The 21,269-nt window shown below is 44.8% G+C and overlaps 1 protein-coding gene across 1 annotated transcript in view; it reads right to left on the bottom strand.

Annotated features, from left to right (window-relative positions):
- Window positions 1-21,269, bottom strand: part of LOC106586620 (anosmin-1) — a 79,344-nt gene that overhangs the window by 20,114 nt on the left and 37,961 nt on the right. Inside the window, exons 3-5 of the mRNA XM_014174105.2 lie at window positions 16,547-16,609; window positions 15,687-15,909; window positions 156-340 (exon numbers count right to left, since the gene is read on the bottom strand). Coding sequence (XP_014029580.1) covers window positions 156-340; window positions 15,687-15,909; window positions 16,547-16,609 — 471 coding nt within the window. The remainder of the gene's footprint in view (window positions 1-155; window positions 341-15,686; window positions 15,910-16,546; window positions 16,610-21,269) is intronic.

Here is a 21,269-nt window from a genome sequence, read left to right as displayed (position 1 = left end):
AAATCTTTCAACAAAAGTACTGAGCATGCAACTAAATGAAATGGTTTGATCACAATGTGCTGTATGTGAATGAAAGAGCAATCCTCCACATGCAGTAAGGTATTCAGAGAAGCCTGGTTTGGTATGTTGTGGTGTAGTGTGCTGTGCTGACCTACCTGTGCCACAGTCTCCCACTCTGTGGCGTCGTCCTCACTGGGGTGGATGCCATAGTTCCAGCAGCGCTGCACCACGTACAGGACAGGCTCCACAGAGATGTTGAACTTAGAGGACCAGCGGATCACCAGGCCTCCTGACGGCTGTTCCACAAACACTAGCTCCTTCCTAGGCTTCAGAGGAGCTCCTGAGAACACATACACATGACATCACTGTGAGACTGACTTTGGTAGAGAATGGGGCATGACATCACGGTGCAACAGAATTAAGGGGAGACATATCATCACTGGAAGACTGACGTTAGGAGAAAAATGACATAACATCACCACTGTGAGATTGAGACAGACAGCCAGACACTGTCCACCGGGTCAATAGCATGGTCATTGTGCTGTGACAGACCGTGATATACTCTTGGATAAAGAGAATGTGTTTTACCAGATGTCTCTTTGGGAAGGAGGACACAGATAATTAGCCTCTGGGTATGTGAGGTAGAGTGGAAAGCAGAGGAGCTGACACTATGTCAAAACACACACAGTACATGGGTAAATACATACAGTGCCTTCAGAAAGTATAAACACACCTTTCAACTTTTTCCAGACTGAATTTAAAATGGATTACATTGAGATTGTCACTGGCCTACACACAATACCCCATAATGTCAAGGTAGAATTATGTTTTTCAACATTTTTACAAATTAATAAAAAATGAAAAGCTGAAAAGTCTCGAGTCAATAAGTATTCAACTCCCTTTGCTACGGCAAGCCTAAATTTGTTCAGAGTAAACATTTGCTTAACAAGTCACATAATAAGTTGTATGGACTCAGTGTGCAATAATAGTTTTGAACATGATTTTTACCCCACACATACAATGATCTGTAAGGTCCCTCATTCGAGCAGTGAATTTCAAACACAGATTCAAACACAAAGACCTGGGACGTTTTCCAATGCCTCGCAAAGGGCACCTATTGGTAGATAGATTAAAAAAAGCATGGGGAAGTTATTTGAGCATGGGGAAGTTAATAATTACACATTGGATGGTGTATCAATACACCCAGTCACAACAAAGATACAGGTGTCCTTCCTAACTCAGCTGCCGGAGCGGAAGGAAACCGTTCAGGGATTTCATCATGAGGCCAATGGTGACTTTAAAACAGTTGCAGAGTTTAATGGCTGTGATAGTTTTCTCCTGAGGATGGATCAGCAACATTGTAGTTACTCCACAATACTAACCTTAGTGACAGAGTGAAAAGAAGGAAGCCTGTAAATAATTACAATATTCCAAAACATGCGTCCTGTTTGCAACAAGGCACTAAAGTAATACTGACATTTTTGGGGGGCAAAGCAATTCAATTTTTGTCCTGAATACAAAAGTGTTGTATTGGATTTGCCCCAAACATATTACTGAATACCACTCTCCATATTTTCAAGCAGAGTGGTGGCTGCATCATGTTATGGGTATGCTTGTAATAGTTAAGGACTGGGGAGTTTCTCAAGAAAAAAAGAAATAGAATGGAGCTAAGCACAGGCAAAATCCTAGAGGAAAACCTGATTCAGTCTGCTTTCCACCAGACACTGGGAGAAGAATTCACCTTTCAGCAGGACAATAACCTAAAACACAAGGTCAAATCTACACTGGAGTTGCTTACCAAGAAGACAGTGAATGTTCCTGAGTGGCAGAGTTACAGTTTTGACTTAAATATACTTGAAAATCAATGGCAAGACATGAAAATAGTTCTCTCGCAATGATCAACAACCAATTTGATAGAGCTTAAAGAATTTTCAAAAGAATAAATGGGGAAATGTTGCAAAATCCAGGTTCGGGAAGGTCTTGAGACTTAACCAGAAAGACTCACAGCTGTAATCACTGCCAAAAGGTGCTTCTATAACGTATTGATTCAGGGGTGTGAATACTTATGTAAATGAGACATTTGTATTTAATTTTAAATAAATAAGCAGTAATGTTTAAAAACCTGTTTTCACTTTGTCGTTATCGGGTATTGTGTGTATTTAGGTAGTAACAACAAATAATGGAATAAGTCAAGGGCTATGAATACTTTCTGAAGGCACTATCTATACACAAACATAGAGTTGAAGTCGGAAGTTTACATACACTTATGTTGGAGTCATTAAAACTCATTTTTCAACCTCTCCACAAATTTCTTGTTAACAAACTATAGCTTTGGCAAGTCGGTTAGGACATCTACTTTGTGCATGACAAGTCATTTTTCCAACAATTGTTTACAGACAGATTATTTCACTTATACTTCACTGTATCACAATTCCAGTGGGTCAGAAGTTTACATACACTAAGTTGACTGTGCCTTTAAACAGCTTGGAAAATTCCAGAAAAAGATGTAATGGCTTTGGAAGCTTCTGACAGGCTAATTGACATAATTTGAGTCAATTTGGAGGTGTACCTGTGGATGTATTTCAAGATCCATCTTCAAACTCAGTGCCTCTTTGCTTGACATCATGGAAAAATCAAAAGAAATCAGCCAAGACCTCAGAAAGAAATTGTAGACCTCCACAAGTCTGGTTCATCCTTGGGAGCAATTTCCAAATGCCTGAAAGTACCACACGTTCATCTGTACAAACAATAGTACGCAAGTATAAACACCATGGCACCCCCCTTTGGGTTGTGCTGTGGCGGAGATCTTTGTGGGCTATACTCGGCCTTGTCCCGGGATGGTATGTTGGTGGTTGGAGATATCCCTCCAGTGGTGTGGAGGCTGTGCTTTGGCAAAGTGGGTGGGGTTATATCCTACCTGTTTGGCCCTATCCGGGGGTTTCATCGGATGGGGCCACAGTGTCTCCTGACCCCTCCTGTCTCAGCCTCCAGTATTTATGCTGCTGCAGTAGTGTTTTTCTCTCTCTCACTCTCTCACTCTCTCACTCACAGCCCTAGGACCATGCCTCAGGACTACCTGGCTTGATGACTCCTTGCTGTCCCCAGTTCACCTGGCCGTGCTGCTGCTCCAGTTCCAACTGTTCTGCCTGCAGCTATGGAACCCTGACCTGTTCACCGGACGTGCTACCTGTCCCAGACCTGCTGTCCCAGACCTGCTGGAACCCTGACCTGTTCACCGGATGAGCTACCTGTCCCAGACCTGCTGTTTTCAACTCTCTAGAGACAGCAGGAGCGGTAGAGATACTCTCAAAGATCGGCTATGAAAAAGCCAACTGACACTTACTCTTGTGTTACTGACTTGTTGCACCTTCAACAACTACTATGATTATTATGATTATTATTATTATTAGACCATGCTGGTCATTTATGAACATTTGAACATCTTGGCCATGTGCTGTTATAATCTCCACCCAGCACAGCCAGAAGAGGACTGGCCACCCCGGTTCCTCTCTAGGTTTCTTCCTAGGTTTTGGCCTTTCTAGGGAGTTTTTCCTAGCCACCGTGCTTCTACACCGGCATTGTTTGCTGTTTGGGGTTTTAGGCTGGGTTTCTGTACAGCACTTTGAGATATCAGCTGATGTAAGAAGGGCTATATAAATAAATTTGATTTGATTTGATGGGACCACACAGCCATCAAACCACTCAGGAAGGAGACGCGTCCTAGAGATGAACATACTTTGGTGCGAAAAGTGCAAATCAATCCCAGAACAACAGCAAAGGACCTTGTGAAGATGCTGGAGGAAACAGGTACAAAAATATCTATATCCACAGTAAAATGAGTCCTATATCGACATGACCTGAAAGGCCGCTCAGGAAGGAAGAAGCCACTGCTCCAAAACTGCCATAAAAAAGCCAGACTACGGTTTGCAACTGCACATGGGGACAAAGATCGTACTTTTTGGAGAAATGTCCTCTGGTCTGATGAAACAAAAATAGAACTGTTTGGCCATAATGACAATCATTATGTTTGGAGGAAAAAGGGGGATGCTTGCAAGCCAAAGAACACCATCCCAACCATGAAGCACAGGGGTGGCAGCATCATGTTGTGGGGGTACTTTGCTGCAGGAGGGACTGGTGCACTTCACAAAATAGATGGCATCACGTGGAAGGAAAATTACGTGGATATATTGAAGAAACATCTCAAGACATCAGTCGGGAAGTTAAAGCTTGGTCGCAAATGGGTCTTCCAAATGGACAATGACCAGACTTGCAAGCAAATTTGTGGCAAAATGGCTTAAGGACAACAAAGTCAAGGTATTAGAGTGGCCATTTGTGGGCAGAACTGAAAAAGCGTGTGCGAGCAAGGAGGCCTACAAACCTGATTCATTTACACCGCTCTGTCAAGAGGAATGGGCCAAAATTCACCCAACTTATTGTGGGAAGCTTGTGGAAGGCTACCCAAAACGTTTGACCCAAGTTAAAACATTTAAAGGCAATGCTACCAAATACTAATTGAGTGCATGTAAACTTCTGACCCACTGGGAATATGATAAAATAAATAATTCTCTCTGCTATTATTCTGACATTTCACATTCTTAAAATAAAGCGGTGTTCCTAACTGACCTAAGACAGGGAATTTTTACTAGGATTAAATGTCAGGAATAGTCAAAAACTGAGTTTAAATGTTTATTTATTTTTTACCTTTATTTAACTAGGCAAGTCAGTTAAGAACAAATTCTTATTTTCAATGACGGCCTAGGAACAATGGGTTAACTGCCTGGCAGAACGACAGAGTTTTACCTTGTCAGCTTGGGGATTCGATCTTGCAACATTTCGGTTACTAGTCCAACGCTCTAAGGTGTATGTAAACTTCCGACTTTAACTGTACATTAGGTACACACACACAGAAATACATTTGCCTCATTGTTCCTCAAGTCAACCCATTCAAACGCTTTCAATGTGCAATAAATTTGATTCATTACGTGCGCGGTGAGGGGAAAGTGAGCAGCCAGGACAGATGAACTCTCTCGTGGAGGATTTATTTCAGCTGAGAGGTAGTGACGTATTGATAGAGCATGGGCTTAGTGGTAATGAGATGGAGATTGGAAACAACGTTCAGGAGTACAGAAAATCACTGAATAAATCCCACACCTCTCAATTAAAATCACCTGGCGTTCTCACACACTTACCCAAGGACCTCTTCTCTCTGAGGAGAGAGAGCACCTAGAGCTGCTCTGCATTCATGAAACACATACAGTATAAACAAACTCAAGGTTCTAAAGTAACAGCAAACAAAGTGCTCACAATAGTGTTGAATTGCCTGTGCTGCATAAGCAGGCTGCTTCATCCTGTTACATCTCTACTGAGTCTTTTAGAGGCTTTTTAACGTGATTGATTGATGCTCATAAAATGCCGGGTGGGAGATGGAGGTGGGCCCATTTACCAGACACATATGGAGTCAGTCTTGTGTCTCGTAGATAGAGCCTCTACACAGAGGAAAATCTGTCTGCCATTGTTTTACAGCTGCAGCGTGTGTGCACGTGCGTCAATGACGAACGCACAGTACCACAGCATTCCTCTTCCCCGTCTCATTTTCCCTCAGCCACACACACTCCTCATCCAACAACCCTCCACATGCAGCAAAGCGACCAATCCTAAACGCTCACTCAGCTCTCCCCCCCTACAAAGATTACCACTATGGTAACTATGGTAATAATCAAAATTACCACTATGGTAATAATCATACTCACAGGATTCATCCTTCAATGGCCACATACTTGCTCTGCCACATCCAAAAAAAAAAAAAACACAGCCATGACGTTATCCCTGATGAACAGTGATGAAGAGCTGAGCGTCCATTCATGTCTCACGCGTTCCAACAATAACTCTCCTGGATGCTCAGGCACACACTGTCATAATGACCTGGCTAATTACAGGGGCCGAGGCAAAAGGGCACCAATCATTGTGGGAGGAACACAACACATCCAACAATATATTCTTCAAAAGGTTAATGTAGTACAATGGCCTCCCATAAGGTTTAAATACAGATGAGTGCTCAGTGTCATGCCACGGTTACCAGAGCCATTAATATACATGGTTATATACAGCTCTGGTGGTTAACAAATGAAGATATGTTTCACATACGTACATTAAATGACTGCCTTTGTTTTGAAACACTGAGCAGCCACACCCCGTGGTGGTCAGGCACTGTTCACGCTCGTCTTGAAGTGGTGTGGAGCTGTGAACAGCTGGGGAGGGTGAGGATCAAGCAACAACAGCTTCTCCAGAGGGAGATAGACCGTAAGTAAAGACAGATGTACATGAGGACACGGGTTGAGAACAAGACAGGCTTTTCCACACTGGTCTGTGGTCTCCATGTGATAGTAGAATCATCTATTGCTAATGACGACCAAGCCATCACGACTGTGAGAGTGAGAGCCTGCTGAACAGTTGGACTGGACTGACCACCTACTCTGATTCTCTGCACCTTAGCACTCATCACAACTGCTGCTACCAGACTCTTATTATACTGCTCAGTATATACACTGCTCCCCCCCCTTCCCCAATACACATGGAAATATTGGACTATAAACTGTGCCTTCCTGTATTATACTTATACTGCTAAAATGTTTATTATATTCTACTGAGCCATTTCCTTTAAGTTCGTATTATTATATCATTGTCGAGAAGGAACCTGGAGGTAAGAATTTCCTTGGACAATGTATATCATGCGTATCCTGTACATACGACCAATAAAACGTGAGAGAGAAAAGAGGGAGGGAGAAGAGAGGTGACTAAAGAGAGATAAGAGCATCTGCCTCTGTGTGCTATATAGGAGGTTCTCGCTAGCCTCCCACTAAATAAGAGTCTCTTAGAGGAGAAAACAAAAATCAGCAGGATAGTCATACATACCGTACATTCATTAAGAAATAATGAGGCATTCACGTGATTAGAGTTTCCTATAAAATCTCAAACCCTGAAAAGTCTCACATTTTGCACCACAGTGAAATAGCGATGTTCCATATGCTCACAACATATCTTATTCAGAACTCCACATTGCCAGTACAGCTTTGAAAACAGAAGGAGTTTCAGACTAGTGAATAGTAAGTAATATCACTGAGTTTTGATGTAAAGACAACAGCTCTATATAGTAGATATGGGATAGGGTCCAGTAGGGTCTTCAGTGAGTCTTCAGAAGACATAGCACTTAGAAAAAGATCTGCTTTCTACAGTGCACCCTTCCTCAGTCAGGGACACACCACACACACACTCCCAGTCAACCTTCACCGGAGCGTGCATGCACACACCACACACACATCTGAGAGCGATCTCCATGGGGGAAACGCTCCATTTGTGCACATACAGAAACAATTACTCTCCACACCGTGAGCACATAATTACACATTCAACACTGGAGATCAGGATTGGAATTCAATCCAGACTTAAACCAGACAGCTAATTAAAATGGGCAAATCTGATCCCGATACAAAAATCAACCATAGGCTACAGTAAGTGTTTGGATTAGCAGGACAGTCAACTGTTTGGTTCTATACGTGTGTCTGTAATTTATGGTGAATGTTTTTAATTGAGGATAGTATATTCCTGCATTAAACTCAAGGATAAATCTCCTTTCATCTTTCTCCATCTACAACAACTGACCATGACACTGCCATTGATTCTCTTAGAATATAGGAATATTATTAATGCACGCTTCAACACACACATATGCACCACCCCCCTTCACACACATCTGTGTGTGCACTTCAAAAGTAATCCCAACTCTGTCACTGCAGTGCTTCAAAGACTTAAAGAAAGCAGCAGCCAGGCTCTCCATTTCCACTGAGCCCAGTTCCATTCCTCCTGCCGTATTATGGCCCAAGGCTGTCAGCAGCCAGAGAGGCGGTGGGCTGCTGATATAACATACACAACTGAAGAAGATGTAGCTTCCATCTCTCGTCACAGAGGCCTAGAGTCTTGCTCTTACCCAATGGGCTACGAGCTCTCCTCACAACATCCAGACACCTCAGGCTGTGCCATTAAACAGTTTTACTGGAGTGGAGTGCTCCCTCTCGCTCTATGCATCTGTGAGCCTGAAGCTGATTTGGAACAATTTCACACACTGGATGTATTATAAAATATGTACAGAATGTTGGGATTGCGTTGAGAAAGAGAAACTCAGAGGAAATATTTGAAATGACTCAAAATTCAAATGTATGGTTCACTGCATAGCTAATTGGAGTTTGCAGCACTACTCGTGAAACTAGTAATTTATACAAACTGCAAGCTCAAATTGTATAAGTCGTATGTACAGGATACACATGGTATACACCATCCAACCAAATGCTTACTTACAGGTTCCTTCTAAACAATAAGAAATAATGAAAGATAATAATACAAAGAGTAAATGGCAGTAGAATAGAATAATTTTTTTAGCATAAGTATAATACAGGAAGACAATTTATAGTCCAATATTTACATGTGTTTTGGGGATGGGGGAGGCAAGTGTTTAAATTGTGCAGTATTTAGCCATAATAATGAGCCTGGTAGCATGTGACGTGATGTATGTTTATAGCATGAATGAGTGAGTGTGTGCGCGCGCGGATGTGAATGAGTGCATGTGTGCTAAGGTGTGGAGAATCAGAGCAGGTGGTCAGTGTAGTTAAAGTTTTTCAGCAGTCTGTCCATGAGCCTGTTGGTATCAGACCTCATGCTCCGATACCGTTAGCCCGACCATAACAGAGACAACAGCTTGTGGCTGGGACGTGTGGGGTCCTTGATACTGCAGGCCTTCCCCAGGCACCGTTTAGAGTAGAACTAGACACGGACACGAATGATCCATTGGTATTTTGTTGTACAAAGTATTGGTGCTAACCGTGTGTTATTGGATGCTAGCATGCTAGTTAGCTACAGCGTCATAGGATATGGTGCACTGGGTGGGTTTCACGGAAGAATACTGTACCAAGTTATCTAGCTGAATAAACTAAGTTTGAGCCTATTCCTGAAAAACATTGAACCACTGTAGTTAACATCAATTATAATTTCTAAAGTGGAAGATAGAAAAGTTATATTTCAGTGTTTCAGTGAATGGTTAGTGAGGGAGGCCCTGCTCTCTCGCTTCCCCAGTTGTTTAGTTAATTTTCATTCCAATCTCCTTTGCATTAGCGTAGCCTCTCCTGTAGCCTGTCAACTATGTGTCTGTCTATCCCTGTTCTCTCCTCTCTGCACAGGCCACACAAACGCTTCACACCGCGTGGCCGCTGCCACTAACGTGGTGGTCCCAGCGCGCACGACCCACGTGGATTTCCAGGTCTCCGGCAGCCTCTGGAACTGCCGGTCTGCGGCCAACAAGGCAGAGTTCATCTCAGCCTATGCTACCCTCCAGTCCCTCGACTTCTTGCCGCTGACGGAAACATGGATTACCACAGAAAACACTGCTACTCCTACTACTCTCTCCTCGTTTGACCATGTGTTCTCGCATACCCCGAGAGCATCTGGTCAGCGGGGTGGTAGACCTGGAATCCTCATCTCACCCAAGTGGACATTCTCTCTTTCTCCTCTGACCCATCTGTCTATCTCCTCCTTTGAATTCCATGCTGTCACAGTCACTAGCCCATTCAAGCATAACATCCTTATCATTTATCGCCCTCCAGGTTCCCTTGGAGAGTTCATCAATGAGCTTGACGCCTTGATAAGTTCCTTTCCTGAGGATGGCTCACCCCTCACAGTTCTGGGTGACTAACCTCCCCTTTGACTCATTTCTCTCTGCCTCCTTCTTTCCACTCCTCTCCTCTTTTGACCTCACCCTCTCACCGTACCCCCCTACTCACAGGGCAGGCAGTACGCTTGACCTCATCTTTACGAGATGCTGTTCTTCTACTAATCTCACTGCAATTCCCCTCCAAGTCTCCGACCACTACCTTGTGTCCTTTTCCCTCTCGCTCTCCTCCAACACTACTCACTCTGCCCCTACTCAGATGGTATTGCGGCGTCGCAACCTTCGCCCTCTCTCTCCTGCTACTCTCTCCTCTTCCATCCTACCATCTCTTCCCTCTGCTCAATCCTTCTCCAACCAATCTCCTGATTCTGCTTCCTCAACCCTCCTCTCTTTCTGCATCCTTTGACTCTCTATGGCCCCTATCCTCCCGGCCGGCTCGGTCCTCCCCTCCTGCTCCGTGGCTTGACGACTCATTGCGAGCTCACAGAACAGGGCTCCGGGCAGCCGAGCGGAAATGGAGGAAAACTAGCCTCCCTGCGGACCTGGCATCTTTTCACTCCCTCCTCTCTACATTTTCTTCCTCTGTTTCTGCTGCTAAAGCCACTTTCTACCACTCTAAATTCCAAGCATCTGCCTCTAACCCTAGGAAGCTCTTTGCCACCTTCTCCTCCCTCCTGAATCCTCCTCCCCCTCCCCCCTCCTCCCTCTCTGCGGATGACTTCGTCAACCTTCTTTTCAAAATGGTTGACGAAGTCATCCACAGAGAGAAGAGAAGTCATCTGATCCTCGTTTGTTAACCTGTTAGGGCTAGGGGGCAGCATTGACACGGCTGGATAAAAAACATACCCGATTTAATCTGGTTACCACTCCTACCCAGTAACTAGAATATGCATATACTTATTACATATGGATAGAAAACACCCTACATTTTCTAAAACTGTTTGAATGGTGTCTGTGAGTATAACAGAACTCAAATGGCAGGTCAAAACCTGAGAGATTCCTTTACAGGAAGTGGCCTGTCTGACCATTTGTTGAACTTCTTTTCCATCTCTATCATTTACTAAGGATCTCTGCTCTAACGTGACACTTCCCACGTCGTCCATAGGCGCTCAGAGCCCGGGAAAAAACAGAATGTCGTCATTCCAGCCCCAGGCTGAAACACATTATCGCCTTTCTCAAGTGGCCGATCAAGAGACACTGGCTTATGCGCGTGACCCCGACCGCCCCCGCCTTTGGGATTTTTTTCCTCTGTTTGCCGAAAAGGAGATTCCCTGTCGGAATATTATCGCTTTTCTACAAGAAAAATGTCGTAAAAATTGATTTTAAACAGCGGTTGACATGCTTCGAAGTACGGTAATGGAATACTTAGAATTTTATTGTCACGAATTGCGCCATGCGCGTGACACTTCTTTACTATTTCGGATAGTGTCTGGAACGCATCGAACAAAACGCCGCTATTCGGATATAACGATGGATTATTTTGGACCAAACCAACATTTGTTATTGAAGTAGCAGTCCTGGGTGTGTATTCTGACGAAGACAACAAAAGGTAATGAAACTTTTATAATAGTAAATATGATTATGGTGAGTGCTAAACTTGCCGGGTGTCTAAATAGCGAGCCCGTGATGCCTGGGCTATGTACTTAGAATATTGCAAAATGTGCTTTCACCAAAAAGCTATTTTAAAATCGGACATATCGAGTGCATAGAGGAGGTCTGTATCTATAATTCTTAAAATAATTGTTATGCTTTTTGTGAACGTTTATCGTGAGTAATTTAGTAAAATGTTAGCGAATTCCCCGGATGTTTGCGGGGGTATGCTAGTTCTGAACGTCACATGCTAATGTAAAAAGCTGGTTTTTGATATAAATATGAACTTGATTGAACAAAACATGCATGTATTGTATAACATAATGTCCTAGGGTTGTCATCTGATGAAGATCATCAAAGGTGAGTGCTGCATTTAGCTGTCTTCTGGGTTTTGGTGACATTATATGCTGGCTTGAAAAATGGGTGTCTGATTATTTCTGGCTTGGTACTCTGCTGACATAATCTAATGTTTTGCTTTCGTTGTAAAGCCTTTTTGAAATCGGACAGTGTGGTTAGATTAACGAGAGTCTTGTCTTTAAATGGCTGTAAAATAGTCATATGTTTGAGAAATTGAAGTAATAGGATTTTTAAGGTTTTGAAAATCGCGCCACAGGATAGCAGTGGCTGTTACGTAGGTGGGACGAATTCGTCCCGCCTAGCCTAGAGAGGTTTTAAGTCAAACGACACCGCTGGTCCTGCTCACATTGCCCTACCCTATGCTTTGACCTCATTCTCCCCTCTCCCTCCAGATGAAATCTTGCGACTTGTGACGGCCGGCCGCCCAACAACCTGCCCGCTTGACCCCATCCCCTCCTCTCTTCTCCAGACCATTTCCGGAGACCTTCTCCCCTACCTCACCTCGCTCATCAACTCATCCTTGACCGCTGGCTACGTCCCTTCTGTCTTCCCTCCGATGTCAACTACAGACCAGTATCCCTTTCTTTTCTCTCCAAAACTCTTGAGCGTGCCGTCCTTGGCCAGCTCTCTTGCTATCTCTCTCAGAATTACCTTCTTGATCCAAATCAGTCAGGTTTCAAGACTGGTCATTCAACTGAGACTGCTCTTCTCTGTGTCACGGAGGCTCTCCGCACTGCTAAAGCTAACTCTCTCTCCTCTGCTCTCATCCTTCTAGACCTATCTGCTGCCTTTGATACTGTGAACCATCAGATCCTCCTCTCCACCCTCTCCGAGTTGGGCATCTCCGGCGCGGCTCACTCTTGGATTGCGTCCTACCTGACAGGTCGCTCCTACCAGGTGGCATGGCGAGAATCCGTCTCCGCACCACGTGCTCTCACCACTGGTGTCCCCCAGGGCTCAGTTCTAGGCCCTCTCCTATTCTCGCTATACACCAAGTCATTTGGCTCTGTCATATCCTCACATGGTCTCTCCTATCATTGCTACACAGACGACACACAATTAATCTTCTCCTTTCCCCCTTCTGATAACCAGGTCGCGAATCGCATCTCTGCATGTCTGGCAGACATATCAGTGTGGATGACGGATCACCACCTCAAGCTGAACCTCGGCAAGACGGAGCTGCTCTTCCTCCCGGGGAAGGACTGCTCGTTCCATGATCTCGCCATCACGGTTGACAACTCCATTGTGTCCTCCTCCCAGAGTGCTAAGAGCCTTGGCGTGACCCTGGACAACACCCTGTCGTTCTCCGCTAACATCAAGGCGGTGACCCGATCCTGTAGGTTCATGCTCTACAACATTCGCAGAGTACGACCCTGCCTTACACAGGAAGCGGCGCAGGTCCTAATCCAGGCACTTGTCATCTCCCGTCTGGATTACTGCAACTCGCTGTTGGCGGGGCTCCCTGCCTGTGCCATTAAACCCCTACAACTCATCCAGAACGCCGCAGCCCGTCTGGTGTTCAAGCTTCCCAAGTTCTCTCATGTCACCCCGCTCCATTGCACACTCCACTGGCTTCCAGTTGAAGCTCGCATCTGCTACAAGACCATGGTGCTTGCCTACGGAGCTGTGAGGGGAACAGCACCTCCGTACCTTCAGGCTCTGATCAGTCCCTACACCCAAAGAAGGGCACTGCGTTCATCCACCTCCGGCCTGCTCGCCTCCCTACCTCTGCGGAAGCACAGTTCCCGCTCAGCCCAGTGAAAACTGTTCGCTGCTCTGGCACCCCAATGGTGGAACAAGTTCCCTCACGACCCCAGGACAGCGGAGTCAATCACCACCTTCCGGAGACACCTGAAACCCCACCCCTTTAAGGAATACCTGGGATAGGATAAAGTAATCGTTCTAACCCCCCCCCCAAAAAAAATGATATAGATGTACTATTGTAAAGTGGTTGTTCCACTTGATATCATAAGGTGAATGCACCAATTTGTAAGTCGCTCTGGATAAGAGCTCTGGATAATGACGTAAATGTAAATGTAGATGTCCTGGATGGGTGGGAGCACTGTCCCAGTGATGTACTGGGCCATCTTCGCCACCCGCTGGAGGGCCGGTTGTGGACAGAGCATTTCCCATACCAGGCCGTGTTGCAACCGGTCAGTACACTGACTGTAGTATTTAGAGAGGACCCGAGGTGGTAGACCCGAGAGTTAGTGTGAAGGAGGTGTTGTTGCCAATTATCACAGCCTGTCTGCCCGTCAGGAAGTCCAGGATCCAGTTGCAGAGGGTGGTGTCCAGACCAAGGGCTCTGAGCTTGGAGGGAACAATAGTATTGAAAGCTGTACTGTAGTCAATGAACAGCATTCTCACATAGCTGTTCCTCTTGTCCAGATGTGTTACGGCCATGTGAATAGTGATGGAAATGGATTCTTCAGTGGATCTGTTGGAGAGGTAGGCAAATTAGAGTGGGTACAGTGTGCTTGGCATACTGGCCTTGATGTGGGCCATGACCAGCCTATCGAAGCACTTCATGATGACCTGGGTGAGTGTGACAGGTCTATAGTCATTTGGGAATGTCACCTTGTTTCTCTTGGGCACTGGGATGATGGTGTTCTCCTTGAAGCAGGTGGGGACTACAGCCTGGGACAGAGACAGGTTGAAGATGTCTGTTGCGTCAAAAGACAGGTATTCATATTCAAGGGGTTCAGATTTTCAACTGATTTCAAAGATAAAACACCAGCAGGGGGCGAAAGAGTGTATGCATTGTGGAACCCATCATTAGCTTGTGTTTCCCTGGGGAACATATATACTGGTGCACCTTTGTGATAGCAGGTGGTGAAATGTTTGGTGAAAAAGCATTTCACTGGAAGTCCTTCACGGAAGAGGAGACTCTCATTCATACACATTCAGCTCATTTAGGATTCTGGAGACTCAACCGGTAGGCACATGGACATTGTTGTGTAAAATTCTTGCCAGTTCGGTGTTTATTTGTGTTGAGAATTGAGACCAATTGTCTAATTTAGTATATAGTATAATTTAGATAATGACTACATTAAGATTATATATTTAATTTGAAATGACCTTACTTGAAGTAATGTATATTTCTTTTTGTGTTTTGCCTTTAAAGGTTATCAACCTAACTAACTAAAGAACTAATTAACTAACTAACTGACTAAAGAAATAAAAGAAGTCAGAAGAAAATTGAGTTCTCCCTTGCGTCCTTCAGTCCTTAAAGGCCTTTTTCAAGTTTGGGCAAAGAGCTGCAGTGTAAACCATACACAACTTGACAATGTCAGAGAAGACGCCCGCCAGCTGGTCAGCACACACTGAGGACGCCGCCATGGATGCCATCTGGGCCAGCGGCTTTGTGAGTATTCACTCGAAAGTTTTCCTCACGTCAGCCTCGGAGAGCGAAAGCACCTGGTCGTCTGGAGCAGAAAGTCTTCCTGGATGGCTCGGTATTGTCTGCCTTGAAGCCAGCATAGAATGTATCAAGCTCGTCTGGGAGGGAGGCTTCGTGGGCACCACACAGCTGGATTTGCCTTTGAAGTCCACGATAGCCTGTATTCCTTGTCACATGGGTCGTGAGTGAGTTGTCCGACATCAATTCAAGTTTAAGCCGGAATCCTTAATGGTGAAACTGCCATGTCTGTTTGCGATATTACAACAACAAAGAAGTTACTGCAACCAACGAGTTACTGCAATCAGGTTGACACAGACATCATTGCACGTGTGATAGAACATAAGAATATGTATTGAAGAATTTTTTTTACCACGTTAGACGACACGCCTCACCACCGCTTAGTTAACAAAACAAAAACAATAGCCGTGGGGCAGACAGTGGTGCTGTTCTCCCTACTGTGGATTCAATCTTTAATAATAACAGAATAGTATTTATCAATATTCAAGGACAAATGGAAGGAGCAGAAGGCTCCTAGTGCATTTTAATAGTCCTGTACAGTATCTAGCGTCGGTGTTGTACCCAGTGGATGTTACACTGCACATGTCATGATGTGTGTCATTGTACCTTTGTAGAGGTTCTTGGGGTTTTGACAGGTGTGTCCACAGCCATTGGTGCAGCACTTCTTGACAGCGGAGCACTCTCCATCCTCCTCGCAGCTCTCCACACAGGCTGCAGCGAAACCACTGGCCTTATCAGGAGCCGGGCAGTCCCCCTGCTTCACCCCCTCCACAGACTTCAGGAACTCACAGCTAGTCAGACACTCATAGTGCTTCTTGGGAAAGAGAGTCTGAAGGGTAGAGGGGGAGGAGAGGGGGAAGAGGAGTAGGCAGACAGGAGGAAAGGCAGAGGAAAAACATCCATGTGAGATGACTTGTAGCGACAGTGTGCCAAGCTTCCAGGCCTTCATTAAAATCACTTTATTGGTCAATTGCACACAAGGTCCAACCGAAATGTAACTTCCAATTTTAACCCAGCCCCTCTGAAAGACACATACATACAAAGGTTTTAGAGAGGTGTGGGGGGATGCCACACAAGGTGCCTGGGAAGCTGTTGTTGTGGCGGGGTTAAGTGCCAACCCCGAGCCAACTTGATGAAAATTCTGTCGATGTGCCCTTGAGCAAGGCACTTAACCCTAGTTGCTTCTGTAAGTCACTCTGGATAAGGGCATCTGCTAAATGACTAAAATGTAAAATGTCTAACAGGCAGGTCAGTGAGCTAACAGGGATTGTCCTGTTTACATTGGACCTGATGACTCATTTGAGTGGTGCGTAAGTTAAACAGCTTTGATTCAATCTAACAGAGTGCCATTACATTACAGTAGAGAGAAAAAAAAGTCTCCACTTCGCTTGACGCTCTTCATTCCCTCAGACTTTCCCCACTCTGGAGGAAGCACTCAAACTCAGAGTCAGAGATGACATACGTACCTCGCATAAGTCCTGGCACTGGTTTTCCTTCAGGTCCCAGGATTCCTTGCAGGGCTCCAGGCACTGTGAAAGGGAGAAGAAAGGGTGTCAGTGCTTGAAAGAGACAGCCACATCAAAGAACTGTGTGTGAGGGAGGGTCTCTCACTCATTTCAATTGAAATTCAAAGGGGCTTTATTGGTATGGGAAAAACAGTATATATGCATTGCCAAAGCAAGTGAAATAAACAAACAAAAGTGAGAAGAAACAAATTCAACAAACTATTAGAAAATTAACAGTAAAACTATTAGACATTTCAAGTGTTATATTAATCAAATTGTAGTCACATGTGCTGAATATAAACCTTACAGTGAAATGCTTACTTATGAGCCCCTAAACAACAATGCAGTATAAAAAAAATAAAATAAATAAGAATAAGAAATAAAAGTAACAGGTAATTAAAGAGCAGCAGTAAAATAACAACAGGGGGGGTATCGGTACAGAGTCAGTGTGCGGGGGCACCAGTTAGTTGATGAAATATGTACATGTAGGTAGAGTTATTAAAGTGACAATATATAGATAACAACAGAGAGTAGCAGTGGTAGTAATGCAAATAATCTGGGTAGCCATTTGATTAGGTGTTCAGGAGTCTTAAGGGTTGGGGGTAGAAGCTGTTTCGAAGCCTCTTGGACCTAGACTTGGTTCTCCGGTACCGCTTCTCGTCCGGTAGCAGAGGGAACAGTCTATGACTAGGGTGGCTGACAATTTTTAGGGCCTCTGACACCGCCTGGTATAGAGGTCCTGGATGGCAGGAAGCTTGGCCCCAGTAATGTACTGGGCCCTTCACACAACCCTCTGTAGTGCCTTGCGGTCGTAGGCCAAGCAGTTGCCATACCAGGCAGTGACGCAATCAGTCAGGATGCTCTCGATGGTGCAGCTGTAGAAACTTTTGAGGATCTGAGGACCCATGCAAAATATTTTCAGTCTCCTGAGGGGGAACAGGCTTTGTTGTGCCCTCTTCACAACTGTCTTGGTGTGTTTGGACCATGTTAGTTTGTTGGTGATGTGGACACCAAGGAACTTGAAGCTCTCAACCTGCTCCACTGCAGCCCCGTCGATGAGAATGGGAGCGTGCTCTGTCCACCTTTTCCTATAGTCCACAATCAACTCCTTTGTCTTGATCATGTTGAGGTAGAGGTTGTTGTCCTGGCACCACACGGCCAGGTCTCTGACCACCTCCCTATAGGCTGTATCGTTGTTGTCGGTGAACAGGTCTACCACTGTTGTGTCATCGGCAAACTTAATGATGGTGTTGTAGTCATGCCTGGCCGTGCAGTCATGAGTGAACAGGGAGTACAGGAGGGGACTGAGCACGCACCCCTGAGGGGGTCCTGTGTTGAGGATCAGCGTGGCGGATATGTTGTTACCTACGCTTACCACCTGGGGGCAGCCCATCAGGAAGTCCAGGATCCAGTTGCAGAGGGAGGTGTTTAGTCCCAGGGTTATTAGCTTAGTGATGAGCTTTGAGGGCACTATGGTGTTGAACGTTGAGCTGTAGTCAATGAATAGCATCCTCACATACAGTTGAAGTCGGAAGTTTACATACACCTTAGCCAAATACATTTAAACTCCGTTTTTCACAATTCCTGACATTAAAAATGTCCTGTCTTAGGTCATTTAGGATCACCACTTTATTGTAAGAACGTGAAATGTCAGAATAATAGCAGAGAATTATTTATTTCATTCATCACATTCGCAGTGGGTCAAAAGTTTACATACCAAATACTAATTGAGTGAAGCATTGCCTTTAAATTGTTTAACTTGGGTCAAACGTTTTGGGTAGCCTTCCACAAGCTTCCCACAATACGTTGGGTGAATTTTGGCCCATTCCTTCTGACACAGATGGTGTAACGGAGTCAGGTTTGTAGGCCTCCTTGCTCGCGCACGCTTTTTCAGTTCTGCCCACAAATTTTCAATGGGATTGAGGTCAGGACTTTGCGATGACCACTCCAATACCTTGACTTTGTTGTCCTTAAGCCATTTTGCCACAACTTTGCTTGCAAGTCAGGTCTTCCAAATGGACAATGACCAATTTGCAACCAAGCTTTAACTCCCTGACTGATGTCTTGAGATGTTTCTTCAATATATCCACATTATTATACTTCCTCATGATTCCATCTATTTTGTGAAGTGCACCAGTCCCTCCTGCAGCAAAGCATCTCCACAACATGATGCTGCACGTTTGGGATGGGTGTTCTTCGGCTTACAAGCCTCCCCCTTTTTCCTCCAAACATAACGATGGTCATTATGGCCAAACAGTTCTATTTTTGTTTCATCAGACCAGATGGCATTTCTCCAAAAAGTACGATCTTTGTCCCCATGTGCAGCTGCAAACCGTATTCTGGCTTTTTTTATGGCAGTTTTGGAGCAGTGGCTTCTTCCTTGCTGAGCGGCCTTTCAGGATATGTCAACATAGCGTCCATTTCACTGTGGATAGAGACTTTTGTACCCGTTTCCTCCAGCATCTTCACAAGGTCCTTTGCTGTTGTTCTGGGATTGATTTGCACTTTTCGCACCAAAGTACGTTCATTTCTAGGAGACAGAACGTGTCTCCTTCCTGAGTGGTATGACGGCTGTGTGGTCCCATGGTGTTTATACTTGCATACTATTGTTTGTACAGATGAACGTGGTACCTTCAGACATTTGGAAATTTCTCCCAAGGATGAACCAGACTTGTGGAGGTCAACAATTTTTTTTCTGGTGTCTTGGCCGATTTCTTTAGATTTTCCCATGATGTCAAGCAAAGAGCACTGAGTTTGAATGTAGGCCTTGAAATACATCCACAGGTACACCTCCAATTGACTCAAATGATGTCAATTAGCCTATCAGAAACTTTAAAGCCATGACATCATTTTCTGGAATTTTCCACACTGTTTAAAGGCACAGTCAACTTAGTGTATGTAAACTTCTGACCCACTGGAATTGTGATACAGTGAAGGATGTGAAATAATCTGTCTATAAAACAAATTGTTGAAAAAATGACTTGTCATGCACACAGTAGATATCCTAACCGACTTGCCAAAACTATAGTTTGTTGACAAGGAATTTGTGGAGAAGTTGAAAAACGAGTTTTAATGACTCCAACCTGAGTCTGTAAACTTCAATTGTAGGTGTTCCTTTTTTCCAGGTGGGAATGTGCAGTATGGAGTGCAATAGAGATTGCATCATCTGTGGATCTGCTGGGGTGGTATGCAAATTGGAGTGGTCTAGGGTTTCTGGGATAATGGTGTTGATGTGAGCCATGACCGGACTTTCGAAGCACTTCATGGCTACAGACGTGAGTGCTACGGGTCGGTAGTCATTTAGGCAGGTTACCTTAGTGTTCTTGGGCACAGGCACTATGGTGGTCTGCTTAAAACATGTTGGTATTACAGACTCGGACAGGGAGAGGTTGAAAACGTCAGTGAAGACGCTTGCCAGTTGGTCAGCGCTAGCTCGCAGTACACATCCTGGTAATCCGTCTGGCCCTGCGGCTGTCTTGAATGTTGACCTGTTTAAAGGTCTTAATCACATCGGCTGCGGAGAGCGTGATCACCGTCTTCCAAAACGGCTGGTGCTCTCATGCATGTTAGTGTTATTTGCCTCGAAACGAGTATAGAAGTAGTTTAGCTCATCTGGTAGGCTCGTGTCACTGGGCAGCTCTCGGCTGTACTTCCCTTTGTAGTCTCTAATGTTTTGCATGCCCTGCCACATCCGCCGAGCATCAGAGCCGGTGTTGTACGATTCGATCTTAGTCCTGTATTGATGCTTTGCCTGTTTGATGGTCCATCGGAGGGCATAGCGGGATTTCTTATAAGCTTCCGGGTTAGAGTCCTGCTCCTTGAAAGCGACAGCTCTAGCCTTTAGTTCAGTGCGGATGTTTCCTGTAATCCATGGCTTCTGGTTGGGGCATGTATGTACGGTCACTGTGGGGACGGAGTCATCGATGCACTTATTGATGAAGCCAATGACTGATGTGGTGTACTCCTCAAAACCATCGGAGGAATCCCGGAACATATTCCAGTCTGTGCTAGCAAAACAGTCCAGTAGCTTAGCATCTGCTTCATCTGACCACTTTGTTATTGATCTAGTCACTGGTCCTTCTTGCTTTAATTTTGCTTGTAAGCAAGAATCAGGAGGATAGAATTATGGTCAGATTTGCCAAATGGGGAGCGAGGGAGAGCTTTGTATGCATCTCTGTGTGTGGAGTAAAGGTGGACCAGAGTTTTTTTTTTTCCCCCCTCTAGTCACACATTTATCATGCTGATAGAAATTTGGTAAAACGAATTTAAGTTTCCCTGCATTAAAGTCCCCGGCTACTAGGAGCGCCACCTCTGGGTGAGCATTTTCTTGTTTGCTTATGGTGGAATACAGCAAATTCTATGCTGTCTTAGTGTCAGCCTCTGACTGTGGTGGTATGTAAACAGCTACGAAAAATACAGATTAATATTCTCTAGGTATGTCTACAGTTTATCATGACTACTCTACCTCAGGCGAGCAATAGTTTGAAACTTCCATAAACAGTCGTGCACCACACAAAAATACATAGTCCGCCGCCCCTGGTCTTCCCAGACACTGCTGTTCTAGCCTGCCGGTGCAGCGTATAACCAGCCAGCTGTACGTTGATAGCGTCGCGGTTCAGCCACGTCTCCGTGAAGCTTAAGATATTACAGTTTTGAATGTCCCGTTGGTAGTTTAATCTTCCGC

Source organism: Salmo salar, chromosome ssa25, assembly GCF_905237065.1.
Source record: "Salmo salar chromosome ssa25, Ssal_v3.1, whole genome shotgun sequence".
Lineage (NCBI taxonomy): Eukaryota > Metazoa > Chordata > Actinopteri > Salmoniformes > Salmonidae > Salmo > Salmo salar.
Note: the sequence above shows the minus strand (reverse complement) of the source record. Positions and strands in the feature narration are given on the sequence as shown.